At 48.2% G+C, this 24,951-nt stretch overlaps 1 protein-coding gene and 1 long non-coding RNA gene across 2 annotated transcripts in view; one reads left to right on the plus strand and one right to left on the minus strand.

Moving 5' to 3' along the window:
• Positions 1–24,951, minus strand: part of LOC310835984 — a 948,096-nt gene that overhangs the window by 768,979 nt on the left and 154,166 nt on the right. The window lies entirely within an intron of this gene.
• LOC310836057 (inositol polyphosphate 5-phosphatase OCRL-like) lies at positions 9,752–20,836 on the plus strand (the record flags this gene model as incomplete). The annotated part of the gene is made up of 8 exons (XM_083720986.1): positions 9,752–9,763; positions 11,553–11,672; positions 16,254–16,322; positions 16,364–16,418; positions 17,247–17,482; positions 17,859–17,882; positions 20,053–20,172; positions 20,696–20,836. The coding sequence occupies 8 exons, from the start codon at positions 9,752–9,754 to the stop codon at positions 20,834–20,836; spliced, it is 777 nt and encodes a 258-aa protein (XP_083577112.1).

A 24,951-nucleotide genomic window follows, 5' to 3' on the forward strand; every position in this document is an offset into this window, starting at 1 on the left:
AGAAAATGCTTCCAGAGATACTTCAAACAACTTTACACACAGGGGCCGCAGAAAGAGACTGATATAGACCAATTTCTAAGAATTAATGGATTACAAAAATTATCCCAAGAAAACAAGACAGTATTGAATCACAAAATAACAGAACAGGAGATTGAAAGCGCCATTCAGAACATGCAATTGGGCAAGTCTCCAGGGCCGGATGGGTTAACCTCCAAGTATTATAAGACTCTGAAAGACTATTTAATTCAACCATTAAAGGAGGTGTGTGTAATGGTTGTGAGGGGTTACTTGTGCGTAACCTTACTTCAGTTCAGTTAGTTTGCTTGCCCCAACCATGCCTAGGGTCGGAGCTCGCCCTCCGTGACCTGTTAGTCACTTGCAGAATCCGAGAGTGGGCGTCTCTTGAACCTCTTCCAGCATAAAAGCTGTTTGACCCCGAGTCTCCTCCTATGTTCTCTGCGCGGAACGCTTCTGCGCAAGTAAGGGGAAGGCAGGGGCGTCCCAGCGCTCTCTCCACTAGTGTCGAGGGAAGGGTCTTGGAGCCCTGTCACCAATTCCTCCATCTCCCTCTCTTCTCTATGGGTGTTGCGCTGAAATCCTTCCCCCCTGCTCGTCCCCTCTCCGGCATCGCTGGGTAGCCCTGCCTCCGTTTCTCGCTCTGATGGCAGTTCCCTGACATCCACCTCCTCCCCAGGACCCCCTTCACCCCCGGCCTGACCCTGTGACGGGACCTTGTCCCCTTCTTCAGCCGACGATGCCGGGAACCCCCGAAAGGAGCTGCTGTCGTCGTCCGTGGACTCAAACCCCGCTTCCCACTTGCTCCAATTTCTCACGGGCGGGACTTCCCAATCTGACTCCTCCTCTCCTGACGATTCTCCTCCTTCCTCCTGGGAAGCCAGAAAACCCACGAAATCCTCCTCCTCATCATCAGTGGTGGCAAATTGCTCCTCCCAGAATCTCTCAAGGGGTTTGGGCTTCCTCGGATACCTGTTGTGGAACTCTTCCACCAGATATCCATCATCTATTTCCCCTGCAGGCACCCACGTGTTTTCTGACTCGGGTTCCCCCTCCCAAGCCACTAGGTACTCCACCTGCCGCCCTCGCCAGCGCGAATCCAGGATCTCCATTACCTCGTGGTGGCGTTCCCTCTCTTCCATTAGTGGGTGGGTGAGCCCTTCCCCTCCTGCCTCCCGGACCCTCCGCTCCCCTCTGTACGGTGAGAGCAGCGACCTATGAAATACCGGGTGGATCTTCATGCTGTCTGGCAACTTGAGCCGGAACGCCACCGGGTTCACTTGGTGGGTCACCTCAAATGGTCCCAGCCGTTTTGGCCTCAGTTTCTTACACCCGCCCTTGAAGGGTAAGCCTTGCGTGGATAACCACACCCGGTCCCCCACCCTAATGGTCTCCCCTTCCCGGCGACGTAGGTCTGCTTGTCTCTTGTACACTTCCTTGGCGCTATCCAGGTTCATCTTAAGCTGCTGGTGCAGAGCTTCCATTTCTTCCACAAACTGCTCTGCGGCGGGCACGCTCCACCCTTCCTCCCCTCTCCCAGGAAAAGCCCTGGGGTGCAACCCATAATTAGCCATGAACGGGCTCATCCCCATGGACACATGCTCAGCGTTGTTATACGCAAACTCCGCTAGAGCTAGCTTCTATAACCAATCGTTCTGTCTCTCGTTGACGTAGCAGCGTAGATATGGCTGTAAAATGCTGTTTGCCCACTCTGCTTGCCCGTTGGTCTCCGGGTGTCTCGCCGTCGAGAATCCCACTTCCACCTGCAATAAGCTCATGAGTTTCCTCCAGAACCTCGAGGTAAATTGTTTCCCCGGGTCGGAGATAACCCTCGACGGAGCCCCATGCAACCTGAAGATGTGATCCACAAACAACCGGGCAGTTTCCTCGGCCGTTACTGCATGTGAGCACGCTATAAAATGGCACATTTTGGTTAGCAGATCTACTACTACCATGACTGCTGCCTTCCCTCTAGATTTGGGTAAATCGGTCATGAAATCGATCGACACCTCCCCCCATGGTCTTCCCGGTGTGGGTAAGGGCTCCAGTAACCCCGCCGGGGCCGCCCTCTCTCCCTTGGCCTGTTGGCAGCGGTCACACCCCCGTACATACTCTCGTACATCTTCCCTCACCCTTGGCCACCAGAATTGCCTCGTAACCAGTAACATGGTTTTGTGTTGCCCAAAGTGCCCCGCTGTTGGGTTGTCATGAAGCTGTCTGAGAACCCTTTCTCGCAGTGCTTCCCCGGGGACATACATTGCTCCCCTGTAATACAGCAGTCTTTCCCTCTCCTCAAAGCCTCCCTGATCTCCCCCCGTTCCCCTGAGTTCCCTGATTCTGGTTTGGGCGAATTCGTCCTGGCGAATCAACTCGGTTAGTTCCCGTTTCCCAACCAACGCTCCCCCGCAAACCCATCGTTCCTCAGGGAACACGTGTCGAGCTTCCGGCGGTCCTTCTCCTTCCGTATACTCGGGCTTCCGTGAAAGCGCGTCTGCCCTCACGTTCTCTTCCCCCGGCACGTACTTGATCTCAAAGTTGAACTTGGAGAACTCCTGTGCCCATTGAATCTGTCTCTGGTTGAGCCCTCGAGCTGTTCTCCAATATTCCAGGTTCTTATGATCCGTGCAAACCTGAATCTTGTGCTGTTGCCCCTATTAGGAGATGTCTCCACTGTCGAAACGCTGCATAAATAGCTAACAGTTCGCGATCATACACCGTGTAGTTATGCTCCGATTTGTTCAGTTTCCGTGAGAAGAAGGCGCACAGCCTCCAGGTGTGTTGGCTCCGTCCCGGCTGTAGCAACACTGCTCCAATAGCTCTGTCTGATGCGTCGGTCTCCAGCCTCATCGGATTCTGCAGATCCACGTGCAGGAGCTGTTCCTCCGAGGCGAACGCCTTCTTTAGTTTTTCGAAGGACCTTTGGGCACTTTCCGTCCAGACGAACTTCTTCTTGCTACTGAGACAATCCGTGATGGGTGCGGTCAAGTGGGCGAAGTTCTTGATGAACTTCCGGTAGAAGTTGCTGAACCCGAGGAACCTCTGCACATCCTTCCGGGTCTTAGGGGCCTTCCATTCCAGTACTGCCTGCACCTTGCCAGGGTCCATGGCAAGTCCTTTGTCCGACAACTTGTATCTCAGGAATTCCACCTCACTGGCGTGAAATTGGCACTTTTCCAGCTTGACCCACAATTGGTGCTCTAGTAGCCTCTTCAGCACTTCCCTGACGTCCTGGACATGCTGCTTTTCATTGTCCGAATAGATCAGTACGTCGTCCAGAAATGCTAGACAGTTTTTGTACAGCAGGGGTCCCAGCACATGGTGCATGAAGCTTTGAAAACAGGCTGAGCCCGATTGTAATCCAAATGGCATGACTAGGTACTCAAAGGCCCCCAGGGGGGTGAACATGGTAGTTTTCCATTCGTCCCCCTTCCTTATTCTAATCAGATTGTATGCTCCCCGGAGGTCCAGCTTGGTGAAGATCTTGCCCTTCCTCACCTTAGTCAGAATATCATCAATTCTGGGCATTGGGAAGGTCACGGGTTCCGATACAAGGTTTAATTTTCGAAAGTCCACTACAAGCCTCGGCTGATCCGTGTTTTTCTTGTCCACAAAAAACACAGGACTGCCCCCCACTGCCTTAGATTCCCTTATGAACCCCCCTTAAGGTTTTTGTCAAGAAAGTCTCGCAACTCCTGCATCTCTCTGTCCGACATGGCATACAGCTTACCCACCGGTAGCTGCGCCCCAGGGAGCAGGTTGATCTGGCAGTCAAAGGGCCTATGTGGCGGCAGCTTGTCCGCTTCCCTCTCGCTGAAGACTTCCTGTAAATCCGCGTACTGTGGCGGCACGTCTGCTCTCTGCTTCAGTGTAGTTGCTGCCACTCTGGCCAACCTCACCCTGGGCTTCTCCCCCCCTAGACAGTGTTCCAAACAGTGTGCTGACCCGAAGGTGACTGTCCTTTGGTGCCAGGCCACCACTGGATCATGTAGCACTAGCCAGCTCATGCCCAGTATTATCGGGGGTCCCGCCAGTGTGGCCACGTGAAAGGCAATGGTCTCTGTGTGCCTGGATGCACTCATTCTCATAGCTGGGGTTTGATGTGTCACTTCCCCTCCCAGCAGCTCCCTGCCATCTATCGTGGTCACTTGGAGCGGGAAATCAAGTGGCAGCAGGTGGATCTGGTGCTCCAATGCAAACTCCTTACTAAAAAAATTACAGGAGCTGCCTGAGTCCAGCATTGCTTTCACCTTGGCTGGGTGTCCATTTGGGAGTTCTAGCACCACCTCTATCGCTATAGAAGCCTTGGGTGGGTCCGGTTGGGGCACTTCTGTTATCTGTTCGCTTGGATGCTGTGCCCCCCTGTGGGCAGTCAAGCGCTGGCGTTTCCCTGCACCTTTTCCTCTGCCCCCTCCTCCTCGCTTCCAGCGGCTCCCACCATCCCTTGCCAAGCCTTTCTTTGAGGACAGACCCTGGCAAAGTGTCCTGGCCGTTGGCAGAGGAAACACTTCTTGGTGCTTTTCCCAGCCTTTCCCTCCCTTTTGCCTCCTTGCTTGACGCCAGAAACCTCGCGCGCCCGCGCTCCATCGATTTCCATTGGCACTACGTCATCGGCAGGCAGCTTAGGCATCTCTGGAATGCGGTAGTCAGAGTGGCGCTCTCCCCTCCCTTCCCGCCTTTCCAAAGCGCGCGCTTCTTGGCGAGCGCCTATCGCCAGCGCTGCTTTTGTCAGCTGATCCATAGTCTCCGGGCGGGGCGCGCGGGAGAGCTCATCTTTAACGGTTGGGGACAACCCCTCCTCAAACAGCATCCGTATGGGAGGGCTATCTAGATCCCATTCGAGCTGGTGTATTAGCATCGCAAAGCGGGACCAGTAGTCTCTCACGGAAAGTTCCCCCTGCTTGCATCTCAGCAGCTCCCTTTGGTTCACGCTCTCCCCCAATTGGCTAGAATACATTGCATCCATTGCCTGAAGAAACTTCCGAACGTCCTTCATGGCGGGGTCCTGCGAGGCCATTAGGGGTCTAACCCATTCCCTCGCGCTGCCCTCAAGGTGCCCCACGATATACACCACCTGCGCTGCATCGTCAGCAAAGTCATCATGCTGCAGTTGTAAGGCGTACTCTATTTCTGTTTGGAATCCATTATATTTCTGGGGCTCCCCCCCAAATTTGTGTACTAGTCCTGGCACCTTCTTTGCCACTCGGGTGGGTCTAACCTGCGCGTCCTGGGTGCGCCTCTCGTCCAGCCGCGCCATCAGCAGTGCTACATGCCGTTCCAGCTCCTGGTTCCTCTTTAGTAGGTCCTGCGCCCCCCCAGCTGGCTCTGCTGCCCCGGCGCCTCCAGTCTGGCTCATGTTTCCACTGCTTGCGCACAAGTAACAGCAGGGACTCTCGGATTGCTGTAATGGTTTTGAGGGGTTACTTGTGCGTAACCTTACTTCAATTCAGTTAGTTTGCTTGCCCCAACCATGCCTAGGGTCGGAGCTCGCCCTCCGTGACCTGTTAGTCACTTGCAGAATCCGAGAGTGGGCGTCTCTTGAACCTCTTCCAGCATAAAAGCTGTTTGACCCCGAGTCTCCTCCTATGTTCTCTGCGCGGAACGCTTCTGCGCAAGTAAGGGGAAGGCAGGGGCGTCCCAGCGCTCTCTCCACTAGTGTCGGGGGAAGGGTCTTAGAGCCCTGTCACCAATTCCTCCATCTCCCTCTCTTCTCTATGGGTGTTGCGCTGAAATCCTTCCCCCCTGTTCGTCCCCTCTCCGGCATCGCTGGGTAGCCCTGCCTCCGTTTCTCGCTCTGATGGCAGTTCCCTGACATCCACCTCCTCCCCAGGACCCCCTTCACCCCCGGCCTGACCCTGTGACGGGACCTTGTCCCCTTCTTCAGCCGACGATGCCGGGAACCCCCGAAAGGAGCTGCTGTCGTCGTCCGTGGACTCAAACCCCGCTTCCCACTTGCTCCAATTTCTCACGGGCGGGACTTCCCAATCTGACTCCTCCTCTCCTGATGATTCTCCTCCTTCCTCCTGGGAAGCCGGAAAACCCACGAAATCCTCCTCCTCCTCATCAGTGGTGGCAAATTGCTCCTCCCAGAATCTCTCAAACCTCTTCCAGCATAAATCTGTTTGACCCCGAGTCTCCTCCTATGTTCTCTGCGCGGAACGCGTCTGCGCAAGTAAGGGGAAGGCAGGGGCGTCCCAGCGCTCTCTCCACTAGTGTCGGGGGGAAGGGTCTTGGAGCCCTGTCACCAATTCCTCCATCTCCCTCTCTTCTCTATGGGTGTTACGCTGAAATCCTTCCCCCCTGCTCGTCCCCTCTCCGGCATCATTGGGTAGCCCTGCCTCCATTTCTCCTTCTGATGGCAGTTCCCTGACAGTGTGCAACGAGATTATGGAGGGGAAGAAGGCACCGGAGTCGTGGAAAGAAGCTTTCATCACACTTATACTAAAATCTGAAGTTGAAAAGACACAATTCAAGAACTACCGTCCCATATCCCTTTTAAATGTGGACTACAAAATTTTTGCAGACATTCTAGCTAACATATTAAAAAGAGTGTTAAATGAAATGATACACAAAGACCAGGCAGGCTTTCTCCCAGGCAGACATTTGTCTGACAACACAAGGAACATTATCGATATTCTGGAGTTATTGCAAATAAACACTAATACAAGAACAGTTCTAATCTTTATTGATGCGGAGAAGGCCTTTGATAATATTTCTTGGAATTTTATGAAGAAAAATCTTAAGGGAATGGGAGTGGGACGGGGGTTTGAAAATAGTATAGAAGCAATCTATTCAGAACAAAAAGCAAAATTGATAGTCAATAATGTGGTGTCAGAAGAGTTTAAAATTGAAAAGGAACACGACAGGGCTGCCCTATCTCTCCATTGTTATTTATTTCGGTCCTGGAGGTGCTCTTGAATATGATCAGAAGGGACCGGTTGATTAAAGGAATTCAGGTCGGAGCTAAACAATATAAACTTAAGGCCTTTGCAGATGACCTGGTTTTGACATTACAGGAGCCAGAATCTAGTACAAAAAGGGTTCTAGAATTGATTCAAGAATTTGGTCATGTGGCAGGATTTAAATTAAACAAGCAAAAAACTAAGGTTTTAGAGAAAAATTTGACAATAATGGAAAAAGAAAGGTTTCAGAAGGAGACAGATTTAAATGTGGTTAAGAAAGTGAAATACCTAGGGATTAATATGACGGCTAAAAATCTGAATTTATTTAAAGATAATTATGAAAAATGTTGGTTAGAAGTTAAAAAAGATTTAGAAATTTGGTCAAATTTGAAGCTTTCCTTGTTGGGCCGAATCGCTGCTATAAAGATGAATGTATTGCCAAAAATGTTGTTTTCGTTTCAGACTTTGCAGATTGTGGACAGGATGGATTGTTTCAAGAGGTGGCAGAGAGATATTTCTAAATTTGTCTGACAGGGCAAAAAGCCCAGAATAAAATGTAAAATATTGACTGATGCTAAAGAAAGAGGGGGGTTTGCCCTGCCAGACATAAAGTTGTACTATGAATCAGCAGCATTCTGCTGGTTGAAAGACTGGCTACTTCTTGAGAACACTGATATTTTGGACTTGGAAGGGTTTAACAATGCGTTTGGGTGGCATGCATATCTGTGGTACGACAAGGTTAAAGCTCTTAGAGCATTCAAAAACCATATTGTCAGGAAAGCAGTGTTTAATGTCTGGACAAGATATAAAGATTTATTAGAAAATAAGACTCCAAGGTGGTTATCACCGATGGAAGCTAAGGCTCTGAAAAGACTCAATATGGAGGCCAAGTGGCTGAAATATTGGGAGATATTAGAACAAGAAGGAGACACACTGAGATTGCAGAGTTTTGAGAAACTAAAAGATAAAGTGCGAGACTGGTTGCATTATTATCAAATTAGAGAGCCCTATAATTTGGATAAAAAAATAGGCTTCCAGGTGGAAAAATCAAAATTGGAAACAGAATTGTTAGAACCTAAAACTAAGATACTTTCAAGAATGTATAACTTGCTGTTAAAATGGAATACACAAGATGAAACGGTCAAATCAGCTATGATTAAGTGGGCGCAAGATATTGGTCATAACATTATGTTTGCTGACTGGGAACAGTTATGGACCACTGGTATGAAATTTACGGCATGTAATGCCTTAAGAGAAAATATTATGAAAATGATATACAGGTGGTACATGACCCCAGTCAAGCTTGCAAAAATTTATCATTTGCCTGATAATAAATGCTGGAAATGTAAAGAGACTGAGGGAACATTCTTTCACCTTTGGTGGACGTGCCCAAGGGTCAAGGCTTTCTGGGAAATGATCTATAATGAACTGAAAAAGGTATTTAAGTATACCTTTCTTAAGAAACCAGAGGCCTTCCTTTTGGGCATTGTCGGTCAATTGGTGTCAAAGAAAGACAGAACATTCTTTATGTATGCAACAACCGCAGCAAGGATACTCATCGCAAAATATTGGAAGACACAAGATTTGCCCACTCTGGAAGAATGGCAGATGCAAGTGATAGACTATATGGAACTGGCAGAAATGACTGGCAGAATCCGAGATCTGGGAGAAGAGTCGGTGGAAGACGACTGGAAGAAATTCAAAGAATATCTCCAAAAACATTGTAAAATGTAAAAATGTTAAAATGATGTTGGATATAAAGATAACATGGCATTAGTGACATAGTTAAAAGGAATATGTAAAAATGTTTTAAAAGAAAAGGATGAAAGGACCAAAGTAAAATTATGTCGAAATTTATCTTCTCAAAACATGCTTTGGTTCGAAAGTTTATCTCCACACAGCCTTAAATCCACAGCTTAAGTCCTTAAAACGACATTTCTGACTTGTGTGTGGGGGGGTTCTTGTTTAATCACATAAAAGAAAGAAAGGAAGGTTTTTTCCCCCCTCCCCTATCAGTCCCTTTGCCATACCGAGTCTTGGCGTATCTTCTCATGATTTAAACTTGCTCCTTCGACTCTTCTTGTTTTATCAGAGATCTCTTCTGTTAGCAGTCTTTACTCCCCCTTCTTCCTTGAAATATGTGCATTCGCTTCATCCAAATTGTTTCTTTTGAAGTTCTTGCAGCTAGTGGCGCGGATCAGAGACGGCGTCCAGGAGCGCCGAAATCCCACAGGAGGGCATTGTGCCTAGTGCCCCCATCCCCACAAATTCGGGGGTGGTATAGGGCACAGCAGGCAAGGGCAGTCCCACCCCACAATCCTGGGGGGGGGGGGTAGGGAGGCTATTTACTCCCATCACAGCCTCCAAATTACCTCGTGTGGGTCGGAGAGATGTTATTGTCAGCCATCTTCTATTGCGCCCCTAGTGGCCCCTCCAGTACTTGCCTCTTTCAGGGCTGGGAACGGGGAGGGGTGCATCAGGCATTTCTGCTCTTAACACATGCCCCCCCTTTTTAGTCCATAGCCCCAACAAATGTGCTCTGCCCCCCCCCCCCCCATGCATGAAGGTTGCGGATGACCGACGGTACCGGAAAGTGTTTGAGGATATTGTTCAGTTGATGGACAGAATGGAGAACGAAATCCTTCCCTCACTGGAGCTCAGCAGGAGGTAAAGACGAATAGGATCCTCTCCAGCCCCTTAAAGAGGGTTTGCTGCAAAAAGACCGGGGGGGGGGGGGGAGAAGCCTGCTTTATATCATGTCAGGCCCTTGGCCCATCTAGCTCAGTCTTGTTTATACTGTCTCCGAGTGGGAGGTATCGCTCCGGCGTTATTCGAACATGGCGGCGAAGGTAGTTTCCGAGTAATTTCGCTTACCCTTATCAGAGTTTTTAAGTGGTTTTAAGCGGTTTTTATCCTCCCTTGTTTTTATCCGTGAGTTTTAATGATCTGCTGGCTGTGCTGGCTGTCTTTTAGTATTTTTTAGTATCCCGCTGCTTGTGTTATCTTTGTTTTCTTTTTATCTGGGTTGCTCTGACGCCGGACTTGCCGCCATGGCTGCCGCCGCCTCCCTAACTGGGAGAGATAAGTGAAAGGTTCTCCTGGGCATAAATCCTCTGCCCTGTCGACCAGCTCTTTCCTTTAGCTTTTAGTTTATTGCATACTACGAAGTGAATTTTGCCCGACTGCTGGAACCGAGCTGTCTCGAAAATCCTAGGAACAAGGAAGAGGGGAAGGAAGAGGCTTGAACTAACTGCCTTACTGTGAGTAATTTTATGGCACCACTCTCCTGGAAGTGGTAGTATTCTTGTGAGGAAGACTAAAGGATTTAAGGAGCTCCCCAGCACAGTGCCCACAACGGTTCTCCTGCAAAATTGACTTATGGGTCATGGAAAACGTCCAAGAGACTCTGACGAGGCATTATCCTCTCCGAGGCCTAAGCAATTAAGAAAGGGTTCACCTAAAGGAGGGAGAGGCCCCGAGGAATGTACCTACTCAATAGCAACTCAAAATCGTTTCGATCCTCTAACTGCCCTTGAAACAACATCAGAAGATGAGGCCCCTGAGACGTTACAAATTGGAAACGCTAATGGTAACACAAATGGGGATGGTCCCTATCCGAAGGAGGAGTTGGTAGCCGAATCGGTCTGCACAGGATGCGAGCAACTCCATCTAATAATTAGAACTCTAAACTGTATATTTAAGAGAATTGACGGCCTATCCTCTCAGCTGCATAGCCTTCAGCAAAAACTGGATGACCAGCCGGCACAGACAGCCCAAGATGGGGCAGTAGATGTTCCATTGCGCCGGCAGGAAGCTCCACCAAACACTGATTGTATGAAGAACTGCAAATACAATCTCAACCCCGCACTGAATCGCCAATCCCTGATTCTACATCCAAGGAAGATTTCCCTAACCTTCCGGGAAAGGGACCTAAGTTGGACAACGCTACATGGGTCTAAAGAGCACCTCAGATGGCTTCTAAAACTCGAGACATCACAAATAGATCTTTGTGCTGTGCTTCCCTTAGTCCGCCAGAACAGATATCAGAGAATAATGCTGGCTTTCCGCTCTGCAAAAATCCCCTCTCTTCTTATTCAGCAAAAAGTGTTTTTGAATAGTCTTGGCATTTTTCCAACGAGGGTTTTCATGGACTCCATAATTAGACCCCTCCTATCAGAGAGATTAATCAAGGAGACGGTACAACCTTCCCATCCTGAACCACAAAAGAGGGCTGAGCTGTACACCTCATGTCGGGGCCAGACCCATAGTATCCCCACTCCTACAACTAAACACTATGATTGTGCCAGTAACTCTTTGACACCCCAGGAGGAAAGAGAGCTTATCGCCTCCTTTGGAGAGTTACCAGCGATGGAACAACAAGAAATTATAAATAGGCTGGACTCACTTAAACTCCAGCTCCTAAGTATCGCCTGCAACGGAGTTACTATGAATAATACCCACTCTAACTTAGCGGTGCCATGCCCCATGGAGGTGGAAACAACAATCCCCCAATATCCAGCATATAAGGTGCCATCGGCATTGGATGGGAAGGTCTCACTGCTGGAGGCAGACTCTTCTCCTCCCCTTCACACTGGTAACTCATCCCTGCTTTTAATAGACTTATCTGTTCCCTCTGAGATTAACCGATCAAAGAATGAATCTCAGGATAACACTCCCCTGGATAAATCGTCGCCCCTGCACCCCTCCATGCCGGACTTGGAATCAACATACATCGAAGACCATCCACGACCTGAGACGGTAGTGGCCACTCCAAGTCAGGCTTCTCCACCAAAAATCCAAAAATTACGTGAGGAAGACACTATAGTGTCGAGAGTCAACACAGAGTGGACTGAAGACCCAGCAGGACATATAAATCAAATGATCACAAGTGTTTCGGTTAGATCCCAAAAGAGGACGGCTCCAGCGGACTTGGCAGGAGCCTCTTCAGAGCCTAGTTGGGCCCGACAGCTAAAATCGTCAAATATTATCTCTACTCACCAGGATGCTAACTCTTTTCTGCCCCCCAAAAAGTCTGGCCCTTGCGACTTGATCGTGCCACAACCGACTCGCACCAGAGCAAAAGACCCACCACAACCGGCGCGCACCAGAGCAAAAGACTCACCACACCAGGACGTCAACCCTCAGCAAAGGAAAATAACGGACTTCTTTAAGGGAGCGTCCTTGCTGCATAAGAGCTTCCCACAAGAATTTAAATGACGGTTAGCCAGACAACCCAAAAAACCACCAATATCGATCCTCTGTTGGAACATCGCTGGCTGGCGTAGGAAAAAACGTGACCCAGAATTCCAGTCGTATATCAATTCGTTTCATATCATTCTATTGCAAGAAACTTGGGAGGAGGGTGAAATTGTTATAAACGGATTCGACCTTCTATCTCTTCCAGCTTGCCCCTCCCAGAAAGGAGGACGGCCGAAAGGTGGTCTAGTAATAGGTATCTCACTGAAGCTGCATTTCAAATTTTCATTAGTTTTGACTGCTCCCCCCTATGCTTTATCCGGGTTGATGTCGGGGGGGGGGGGGGGAAGTATCACTGCTAATCTCCAATGTCTACCTCCCGCCAGGGGGTTCGTCCCTTGAACTGCATGATAGATGGGAAATATTAGAAGATCATTTAGTATCATGCCGAGTTAAATATTCCAATAGCCAATCCTTAATTGGGGGTGACTTTAACGCACGCATAGCAGCAAATTGGGTCGATTTAACTAAAGCTAAATGGTGGTCTGCTCCATGCCTCGACAATTATGATTTGAGACACGCCGTGAGGAGAACCTCAAAAGACTCTAAAGTAAACGAGGCGGGAGTACTTCTTTACCAAATGGCTATTCGCTTAAACCTAGTACCCCTGAATGGTTGCTGCCCTCCCGATATACCGGGGGAGTATACCCACCTAGGCATAAAATCAAACAGTGTACTAGATTACCTTTTAGCCTCGAGTGATCTGATGCCGAAAGCTCTCTCTTTTAAGATTGACAATATTCAGTTCAGTGACCACCTTCCACTTGCTGCTATGTTTGACCTAGACTGGCACGGGGACGAGTACAGTCATCCAACTCAATTAGACACTAACACAGAAAACCCGGTAGAGGGCATTAATACGGCATTACGAGTGAAGGGTATAAAGTGGTCTGTAACGCAGGCTCAAAAATATTCTCAATTTTTTCAGCAGGAGATCGTACAAACCTATTCAGCCCTTGACATAACCTCATATGAACACGATCAAACTATTAATCTATTTGCCAATCTGTTGAATGACCTCACGTCATTCTTTACTGTCCCAACCCACCAGGTAAATCGGGCCCACTCCAAGACAGGTGCACTGTGGTTTAACCGTAATTGCAAAGAAGCCAAACAACATCTTTGTGCTATTTATAATGATTACAAATCCTCAGGGGCGACTATGCTTCCCAAGGAGTACTATCAGGCAAAATCAGCTTACAAATATGTGCAAAAAAAGGCCAAACAGGAATGGCAACTGAACCGCTGGCATGCACTTATAGCTGCCTCAAATACCCGTAATTCCCGAAAATTCTGGCTGTTGGTTAACAGAAAATCTAAAAGTTACCCACTAACCGTTATTCCTGCCCCAGTTTGGGAATCATTTCTAAGGAACTATTTTGCCTTACCAGACCTTAATATTAATAAAATCGATGGATTCTATGAGCAGCTCCCTCTTTGGCCACCCACTGACCCGGAAGAAATCCACGGACTCATTTCCAATCTCAAAGTTGGAAAAGCCCCCGGTCCCGACCTAGTCCCGGCGGAAGCTATAAAACTTCATGCACACTGGTGGGCGAAAATCCTGGCCGTTACTTTTGATGCCGTAAACAACAGTGGGAAGGTTCCAAGAATATGGAAGGATGCGATTATTATTCCAATTCATAAAAAGGGCTCGACAGATGACCCGGGAAATTACAGGAATATCAGTTTATTGTCAATAATTGGGAAAATATATGCACGGTTCTTGTTAACTAAGCTTACTAAGTGGGCCGAAAAGAACAACCTGATTGGGCCTGAACAGGCTGGTTTTAGACCGAATCAGTCAGCGGTTGATCATGTCTTAGTTTTATACCACCTTGCCCGGAAATATTCCGCCCCAAATAGAGGCCAACTTTGTGCAGCCTTTATTGATTTAAAGGCCGCTTTTGACAGCATCCCCAGGGGATTACTTTGGGGAAAATTAGCACGATGGGGAATAGACAAAAGACTTTTGTGGCTAATAACTAAATTGCATGATGGATCAGCCGCAAGGGTGAGAATCACTCCGGCCGGCGACCTCTCAAATTCAGTAACCATCAATAGAGGTGTCCGTCAAGGATGTATCCTTGCTCCGACCCTTTTTAATCTATTTATAAGTGATATGAGGGCGCCTCTGATAGATTCTCAAGAAACGATCCATGCCCCCCGCCTTGCCCAATATCGTTGCCCCCTTCTACTCTACGCAGACGACGCAGTGATCCTATCTTTCTCAAGAGTAGGCCTTAGGAGGGCACTGAAAATTTTTGATGCTTACTGCAAATCAAATTTTCTTACAATTAATCATGCCAAGTCCAAAGTTCTAATTTTCACCAAGAGTCGAAAAACCTATAATTGGAGAATAGACGGAAAAGCCATTGACCAAGTCTTTAAATTTCAATACTTGGGAGTCCTTCTCCAACACAACATGGGCTGGAAGGTCCATCTGGCATATGTATTAAATAGAGCTAAAGCCCTTTCCTTTGCGCTACTGCGTTTTTTCTTTTCAGATGGGGCTTTCCATATTCCATCAGTGTTAAAAGTTTTCAAGGCAAAGGTGATTGCAACAATAGCATATGCAATTCCAATATGGGGGTCCTTTGTTAATCTAACCCAATTGGAGGTAATCCAAAACCAGCTGCTAAGAAGGTTGCTAAAATTACCCAGGTGTGTAGGCAATACTGCTATACGTCTCGAACTAAATGTTACATCTCTAGAAACCACATTATGGAAATGCATCCTCTGTTACTGGTTGGCATTATGGCATAAACTTCCAAATCTCCACTTGATACAGTGTCTCTGGAGAGACGACTTCCCTAGCCCTTGGGCAAAAATAATACATGGGAAACTTGTGTCCTTAGGACTATCTCCATCTGAACTACTAAAATTGGATTTAATTTCTGCCAAGAGAATTATAACTCACAAATTAGAGGAGATGGATTTACAATTTAATATTGCGACAGGTGGTGGCACCTGTTCGCCGATAAACCTTGGCTTAACACCACCAACAAAGCTTCCATCTTATTTAACTACCTTATCTGTGGTGATGCACAGGTACGCCTTTATAAAGGCTAGATTCAATGTTTTCCCATCAAATGTGTTGGGTAATAGACTCTCCAACGGACAGATCTCACTCCTCTGTGACTGTAAAAGTGGATCTACAGAATCGTTATATCATATAATCTTCTGTTGTCCTATACATTCGGCTTCACGGTCCAAGTTTCTGGCCCCATATTTATCGAGAATAGCTGACAGACCTCAGGAAGCCCAAATAATATACTTATTAAACGACGAAGACTCAAGTAGATCCCTTGCAGTCGCTAGATACCTGATTAATGTCTTATTTCATAAGAGGAGAAATGGATCACTGTATGACTCTGACAGCTTAGCCAAACTTAAGAACCATCAATAAGTGCCAGAACTAAGACGCATATCCCCCAAAATCTGAGGGATTTGAATTGCGGTTGACATAGAGTGAGCTTATTGTGTATAGTTTACTTAATTGAAGTAAAATTGGTTTTATAGGGGTGTTTTAACTTGGAACTGTTTAAATTGTATTGTTTATGGATAAATTTTGATGTATTGTTTTTAGATATGGGCCAATGGCCGTAATAAACCAATCAATCAATCAATCAATCAATCAATCAATCAATCAATCCGAGTGGTTCCCCAGGATTTCCGGGGGATCTCTCCCAGCCCTACCTGGAGATGCTGGGGATAGAACCTGGGACCCTTGCATGCAAAGCAGATGCCCTTCCACTGAGCTGCAGCCTCTTCCTCACAGGCAAATACTCCAGGGGTAGCTAGTGTGGTGCCACCCAGATGTTGGACTACAACTCCCATCATCCCCAGCCAACATGGCCAGTGGCAATGGGAAGTTGCAAGTGCAGCAATATCTGGAGAGCCCCACATGGACACTCAAGAACAAACGTGGCCACTGTGTGGTGGCGTTTAGACCTGTTGCATGTGCAGTCCCCTAAATGAGAGCCCGGGGCCAAGGACAAACTTCCCCCTGGAACACGTTTCCTTGCCATCTGCTGAAGGCAAGCACTCTCTTTCCTCCCCCCCCCCCCTTTTGCTCGGCAGTTTTCGTTTGAGAATGTGAAGTTCCGGCAGCTGCAGAAGGAGAAGTTCCAGATCACAAACAACGGGCAGGTCACTCTCCATTTCTCCTTTATCCCCAAGCTCAGTGACAGCCAGTATTGGAAGCATGGCTTCGCACTGAGCCCTGCGAGGGATACTTGGAGCCCAGTGAGTCATAGAATTGTAGAGTTGGAAAGGGACCCCAAGGGTCATCTAGGGAAGGCCTTCCTTTTCTCCTCCTCTTCCCAACCCTCCTCCATCAAACCTTGGGAGTTTTGTAGAGCAGGGGAGGCTTAACATTTGTGGGCTACATTGCCCCATGCTCAAGCCTCCAAGGGCCACACGTCAAAGCAGGTGAGCCCAAAGTGTAAAAGTGTGTGTGACCAGCTTTAAACAAACACACACACAAATGAATTGAAGCCCCAAAATGCTGAAGGTTCCCAAAAAACCTTTTGGCATCGCAGGGAACCAGTGAGAGCAGTCCGTCAAAAAATTATTATTATTATTTTAAAAAATGCATATTTTTACGTTGTGGAGGAACAAAAATATATTGGGGAACATATAGAACTAGCCAAACTTTTAAAAACTCAATGAAATGTAGACTAAAAAAGAAAGTTACATTGGGGGTGCAAAAATCCTTTAGGAGACAAATAAATGCTTTCCCTTTTTATATTCTTTTGTTAGGATCACTTTCTCTTACCCCCCCCCCCCCAGTATCCTGTCACCATCTTCCGTGCAGCTGCTGCTTTGGAGGAATAGAGAGGAAAGTGGGGTGGGGGTGGGAACTGAGTCGCTTCTTTTCCTAATTCTTGAAGTTAAGGTTTCCTACATACACCTGTGAGAACAGGATGCTGTACTAGATGGGCCATTGGCCTGATCCAGCAGGCTCATATTGTGTCCTTCTGTTAAATTATTCACTATCTTAACTTTTAATTTACAAACAAACAAACTTGACTATGCCAAAGAGTGTATCTACCTGACCTCCTCCCGTTTTAGATGAGACGGCGGACATTTCCCTGGATGTGTACGTCAGCAAGGACTCTGTGACGCTTCTCAATTCAAGAGAAGATAAGATTGAGGCTATCTTTGTCCTTCACCTTGACCCTGGCAAGGACTATTTCCTCACCATCAGTGGGAGCTACCTACCAAGCTGCTTCGGGACCTCCTTGGAAGCCTTGTGCTGGATGAGGCAGCCGCTTGGCGAAGTTCCCGTCACCAGACTTATTGACCTGGTAGGGAAAGGGGTTGATTTACCTGGCTGGATGTCTACCCTTCCCACTCTGCTTGCCTGCTTGAAAAACAGCTGCTCTTCCACTCAGCAATGTGGGGGCTGGGGGTCCTCCGCTGCATTCAGCTTCTGTAGCTGTGCATCCGCTTCCTGTGTGCTGTTCATGCCCTTTGTTTGCCTTGACTGAGTCATCCCAGGTTCTGGTCCTCCCACCTGCCCTTTCGCAGGGCCACTGAACCGTGTGCATTTCCCTGCCATCTGCCCAGATACTGTTCAGCCAACGGGCTGTTTCTTTCTCTTCTCAGGGCCTGTGCCATTAACACACTTTGTTGTCTTTTCCCCACTTTTCTTTTGCTCTTGCCTTCCTCCTCTGATCTCAGGGAGAAGACAGCTTCCTAGAAAAGGTAACAGTTGGTTTGCTATCCTCTAAATGTTCTTGTAGCGGGCTCAAATCAGGTTTACACGGGGGTTGCGTTCCGAGGTACCGTGCGTTTAAATGAAATTGCGTATATTGGGGACAGCATTGGAAAAGCCTGCAAACACCCTCTAAACTTCCGGAAATCCTTTTGAAAGGCCTTTTGAAAACCAGCAGCACTTGCCAGACTCCCTGCAAAACCCCTTGCTCCAACTCTCCACAGGCCTCAAAGGTCGGTGCAAAAGCTCCTGGGAGGGAGTCTAGATGCTGTTTCCATGCCACTTTGCTGCGTTTGTGCTCTTTGGGGGGACATTTTTGCACCTTCAAGTGCCACTTCCAGCTTTGCGGCAGTGTGCATGTGCCTCGAACGCACGTAAATGGAGTTGCCTGTACTGGAAGGCACTTGTCATGGGACCAGTGGCCATGATCTTCGTTTTTTTGATATTGAGTTTCAGACCATATTTTGTGCTCTCCTCTTTCACCCTCAATAAAAGGTTCTTTAATTCCTCCTCACTTTCTGCCATCAAGGTTGTGTCATCTGCATATCTGAGGTTGTTGATATTTCTTCCGGCAATCTTAATTCCGGCTAGGGATTCATCAAGGAAACAGTGGTGACTGTCAATTTGGACAGCTGTAGACATTTAGAATCATGGAGGATAGGTTTATCAGTGGCTATTTATTGCCACTATTATCATAAACCACATGCTTTTGATTACTAGTTTCTGGGGAACATGATGGACAGAGTGTTATTGTCACCCGTGTCCCTATGGACTCCCAAGGGCATGTGGTTGGCCATTGTGGGAACAAAATGCTGATCTAACCTAGCAATGCTTCTGTGTTCTTTAGCATGCATCAGCTACTCTTGCACTAAGACTCTGATACAGTATGTGTCATTCCCCACACCAATACACACACACTCTCTCTCAAGACAGGGGCGGGGAGTATTGGCGGCGGGGGGTGGGGATGAATTGGGTCCTAATCAACAGCTTCCCTGGGGATGAGAGGAAGTGGAGTTGGAATCAAATTCTCCATCCTTGCCAACTCCTTTTAGTGATGGGCTGCTTGCCATTGCTGTGCTCCTAAAGCTCTCTTGCTCCCCCCTCCTCTCTTTCTCTTTCTCTTGAATGTGGTAGCTTGAGATAGAACTAACCACCCTGAACATTTCTGGAGAGGAAGATGGGAAGGAAGCAGGAGGCATTGTTCACCAGCTGCTGTGTGCTGCATTGCCCAGACAAAGTCGTGGGCTGGGGCTCCAGCTGTTGTTCAGTTTCTACCACTGCCTCTGCAACGTGTTCTAGACAAGGGGTGGTGAACATGTGACCCCATCATCTCATCATGCTGGCTGGGGCTGCAGCCCATCAACCTATGAAGACCCATCCATGTTCTGTTGCTGTTTTTGTTACTTATTTCCTGCCCTTCACCCTAAGGTCCCAGGGCAGGTTCCAACAATTAAAATAAAATGTTAGCCAACCCTCATGTCCACAGCTGCATATTTAGTAAGCTTTTGGGTGAACTGCACATCCGGAGTGGGAGGATTACTAGCTGCATATTAATAGGGGGAGGGGGAGCTTGGATTTGGGGTGCAAGCAATTTGTTTTTTGTTTCCCCACTTGAGATGCTTGTTGTGGCTAGGGCCAGGTGATATGTTAATTTATATATATTTTCAAATCAGCTTGAAGTCTATATAGTGATACTGGTTGCATAATTTTTGACCTGGCAATATATTGCGAATCATGATGTGTGTGTGTACTATGCAAAAAAAAAAAAACAAAGTGGGGGGAAACTGTGAAGCCAGACAATGCTTCTCTAGATTCCTGCAGCTCCTGTGCACTCTGCCGGTTCAGCTTTCCCCTGCCCTCCTGCAGGGGGCAGCAAATCACAAGAGAGCAGGCGCCAGCAAAAATCACAATGCGGGGAAAACCGTGAAGCCAGCCAATGCCTCAACATAGCTCCATCTTATTTTAGACATTGTGATATATTGGTGTATTGCAATGTTTAGCTAGTGATATATCACAGTGTTGAAAGCCAGCTATCGCCCAGCCCTAGTTGTGGCCTCAGAAGGCAAGACTTGTCCACCCAGCTGGAGCAAGGAAAGAATGCATACAGGCACACATTCTGTCAGGCTCTCATGCCAGTCCCCCTTGTCATTGGACCTCCAGGAGAAGCAGTTTCTGGATATAGTACCCCAAGATGGTGATGACTCCACTGAGCAGCCTTTGCACATACCCAAGGAGATATGGCTTTTGGTGGACCACCTCTTCAAGAATGCCTGCCACCAGGTGAGCTGAGGGGGACTGTACCATTTAAAGGATGGGTGTTGGCCGGAATCCAGTACCAGTTTTGGGGTGTGCAGGTTCCAAACGTCACAATTTATTTATATCTTAGCTACCAACTCGCTCTTACAAACTCCTGCTGTGAGTATAGTGGCACCTTGGTGGAGCGGCAGCGGGTGGGACATCCAGCATACGGTCTTCCTTAGAGCGGCTCAGAAGAACCCAAGTGTTCACAACCATTGTCTGTCTCTCCCTAGCAAAGCGGCTCTCTGAGACTCGCCACTGGAAGAAGCGGGGAATGATTTCACTCTCCCATTGCCCAAAATCATGAGAGGGGTAGTAGGAATGCTACTGTGGAAAGCAGGCGGGATACAATTCTCAGCCCTTGTGCCAGCTCTCTTGGTGATGGGCTTCTCTCCATTGTGGCATTCCTCGATCTCACATTATGCACCCCAGGGCTGGATTGTTCTTCATGCTATCCAGGATGTACCTCATCCCTTCCGAATGCATGGGTGATACTCTGCTTCAGGAGGACCTCTTCCAGACCCCGGGGACGCAGGACGAGCTGCAGGAGATAACTGAGTGCCTGGACACCAGCATTCCTGAGACGATCCGTATCCTCTTTGGGGGACATTGTTGGGGAGCAGGGCTGTTTGGTGGTTTTGTTTAGCTCTTGGCTGGAGTGGACCTCACTTTTATATACCTGGTGGCTTAGGTTCCTAGGCCACCCCATCCTTAAGGCTCTGGGACACATCAAAATGAAATGCCCACAGTAAAGTCCAGTCATGCATCCAAACAACTTAACAGCTTTAACCCCCATTTGAAAACATCAGCCTGGCTAGATAGAGCAGAGGTGGGGAATCTTGACAGGCCCGCAGGCCCCACATCTAGCATCATACGTGGTATCAGGTGTGGAGACAGGTAAAGACATGGCTGCAAAGGAGCTTCAAGGGTGCATTCAATTGTTCTTTGGCAAGCAGGGTTTGTTGACCGCACTTTTGGAGTTGACCACCAGTATTTGTTGTTTGGATTGATACTATTGTATATAAAAATCCATTTTAAAGTGAGCATTGCTGCTAAGCACCCCTAGAGGAGGACTGTGTTATAACTGGGGTTTTTCCACTGCAGCTGGCTAAGAAACTTTTTCCAAAACAAAAACCTGACTGTGAGAGTGACCTTGAGAGAGATAAAGTAATGGATCAACTCCAACCTCAGGATAAACCTCCAAGAGTAAAAACTAGACAGCAGCAGCGAAGACAATCAATTGTAGCTCCTCCAGCTCCAGAAAAGGAAGAAACTGGGCAATCTGGAGTAAAAGGTGGGGGCTCGGATGAGACACTCAGTGCATCACTAGACAAAATTTTTGGAGCCTTGGAAAAATTGTCAGCTAAGATTGATTTGAACACCACAACTATTAGCTCTCTATTATCTCAAATACACAGGCTATTGACAGGTTGCTGCCGGAATCTAAAGAGACAAGAAGGATTGCAGAGGAGGCTAAAGGAAAGGCACTGGAAGTAGAGGGAAAGATCCAGCCAATTAATAGACAATTAGAAGACCACAAGACGCAATTGTCCTTATTTGAACTTAAAGATAAACAGGCCAACCTAAGAATTAGAGCGGTCCCAGAAGTGGAAGGAGACAATTTGAGTGAATTTTTGACACAGGAATTTGAAGAATTCTGGGGCTTAGACCCAGATAAAGATTTCAAGATAGTGACGGCCTTTAGATTTGGCAAGGGCGGTAAAGGAAAAAAGAACAAAGCAAGAGTTTGTTTGATTACACTTAGATCTAAGGAAGAGAGAGACAATATTCTGAGTTTGCACTACAAGAAATCACTGGAGATAGAGGACTCCAGGATTGAGATTTATAGAGATATCCCGAAACACCTTTTGGACCTTAGGGCCATGTCAGGGAACTGCCATCAGAGGGACAGGTGGTGGAGAGGCTCCAGGAGAATAGGAGAGACTCTACAGCAGAAGAAGGAACCAGTAGGGGGAGAGCAGGAGTTCCAGCGGAAGGGGAGTCGGGGGAGAGGCTCTGGGATACTTCTAGTGAGAATAGTGAAGAGGTAACAAGACCCCCGTTAGGAACTCCCACCCTTCGCCGGAAACTGTCACGCAGAGAGTCACGAAGGCGCATGTCCGTCAAACAGCTTTTATGTTGGAGTAAGTTCCGTAGACGCCCACTGTCAGATTCTACCAGCGACTGACGGAGTCATGCTTTGGGGGCTCCGTTAGTGCCTAGGTTTGGGTGACCAGCCAAACCCCAGAGGGATCAAGCTTTTACGCACAAGCAGCTCATTATCCCATCACAGCAATCTGACAGTCTTTGAAAGCAGCTTGTGCAAGCAGAGGGCATCATGAGCGAACCAGCCGGAACCGGAGGAGCTGGAGCTGGAGCAGGTCCAAGCCTGGAAGAAAGGTACAGGGCATTGGAGGTCCAGCTCGTGCTGCAAACGGCGAGGCTCGAGGAGAGGAGGGCTCAAGATGCGGATAAGGGAAAAACCACCCCACTTGCCAGAAAGGTGCCTGGATTGGTGCAGAAATTTGGGGGGGGGGGATCCCAGGAACTATCAAGCCTTTAGGACAGAGATGCAATATGCTCTCAATCTACTGTTTGATGACTTCCCCGATGAGAACTCTAGAGTGGCGTACGTGATTGGCCATCTAGGGGGAGGGGCGAGGGACTGGATTAGGCCCCTGATGGCAGCCAATAATGAAATCTTAAAGGACACAATGAAATTTTTTCGCGCCATGGACTTGATGTTTTCCAGCGAGATTGAGCAAGGGGTGGTGCGCAGGCAGTTAATGGCGTGTAAACAGGGGAGCCGATCTGTACGTGAGTACTGGACTGAGTTCACCATGCTGATTCATAGACTGGGGTGGGACCTTGCGAGTGAACCTATTCAAATGCTGTTTGAAGAAGGGCTCTCTCCGGCAGTGAAAGATGAACTTTCCCGGGCGCCTAGGGCGGAGTCTATGGACCAGCTGACTAAATCTGCGCTGTCCATAGGAGCGCGCCAGGAAGCCAGAGCTTTGGAAAAGCGGGAAGGAAAGGGGGAACGTTGGAAGGACTTCCGCATTCCGGAGATTCCGGAGCAGCCTTTCCCGCCAGCAGAGCCGATGGAACTTGGAACAGCGCGCGTGCGCGCAGTTTCAAACACCAGTGAAGGGCGGAAGAAGGAGGGAAAGAGCGCCAAGAGATGTTATCTCTGCCAACAGCCAGGTCACTTTGCCAGAGTCTGTCCGCAAAGGAAGGAATGGCAAGGGATGGCGGGAACTGTTGGGGGAAAGGAGGAAGAAGAAATCAAGGAGCAAGTAAAAGCCAACACCTGGCTGCCAACATCAGGGCACAGCAGCCAGGCCAGGGAGTAGTGAATGTGCCCACGCCGGAACCTCCAAGACCAGCGCTTGTGATAGAGGTGTTGCTGGAACTGGCAAACGGACACCCACTAAAGATAAAAGCGCTATTGGATTCAGGTAGTTCCTGTAATTTCATGAGTAAGGAGTTTGCAGCTAAACACCAGATACAGACTATCCCATTAAGTAAGCCTTTGCAGGTTACCACGATTGATGGGAGGGAACTGTTGGGAGGAGAAGTGAGCCAACAGACTGTACCAATGATAATGAGGGTGGCAAGACACACAGAACTGATAGCGTTTAATGTAGCCACCTTGGGAGGAGCTCCTATTATTTTGGGAATGAGCTGGCTGGCACTACACGATCCGCTAGTAGGCTGGCATCAGAGAGTGGTTTCCTTTGGATCAGCACATTGCCTAGAACACTGCAAGGAGGGAGAGGCTCAGGCAGGGGCCAGGGCCACTCTAGCAGGGATGGAAGTGATGGACAAGGGGAAGGTGCCACCACAATACGCTGACTTGATTGACGTCTTTAGCGAAAAGGAAGCAGATAAACTGCCCCCGCACAGACCCTTTGACTGTCAAATTAACTTACTCCCAGGAGCACAATTGCCAGTGGGCAAGCTGTATGCAATGTCAGACAGTGAGATGCAGGAGTTAAGGGAGTTCATTGACAAGAACCTCAAGCGAGGTTTCATCAGAGAGTCATGAGCGGTGGGGGGCAGCCCAGTGTTCTTTGTGGACAAAAAAAACACGGGTAAACCCAGGCTTGTGTGTGATTTCAGGGCCCTAAATGCAGTGTCAGAACCAGTGACGTTCCCTATGCCTAGAATTGATGACATTCTGACACGGGTGAGAAAAGGGAAAATTTTTACCAAGCTGGACCTTAGAGGGGCATATAACTTGATACGTGTGAGAAAGGGGGATGAGTGGAAAACCACTATGTTCACCCCCTTGGGGGCCTTTGAGTACCTCGTTATGCCCTTCGGTCTACAGGCGGGCTCAGCCTGTTTTCAATCGTTCATGAATCACGTCCTGGGGCCATTGCTCTACAAGAACTGCGTAGCGTTCTTAGATGACGTCCTGGTATACTCAGAGAATGAGGAGCAGCATGTGCGAGATGTAAGAGAAGTACTAAGCAAACTGCGAGAAAATCGGCTGTGGGTGAAACTGGAGAAGTGTCAGTTTCATACCAGGGAGGTGGAATTCCTGGGGTACCGGTTGTCTGACAAGGGATTGGCCATGGATCCCAGCAAGGTTCAAGCGGTACTGGAATGGAAAACACCAAAGACCAAGAAGGACGTGCAAAGATTCCTGGGCTTCGGAAACTTCTATAGGAAGTTCATCAAAAACTTTGCCCATTTAACAGTGCCCATCACGGATTGTCTTAGCAGCAAGAAAAAATTTTTTTGGACGGAAGAAGC

The sequence above is a fragment of the Podarcis gaigeae genome, assembly GCF_964106915.1.
Source record: "Podarcis gaigeae genome assembly, chromosome: W".
Lineage (NCBI taxonomy): Eukaryota > Metazoa > Chordata > Lepidosauria > Squamata > Lacertidae > Podarcis > Podarcis gaigeae.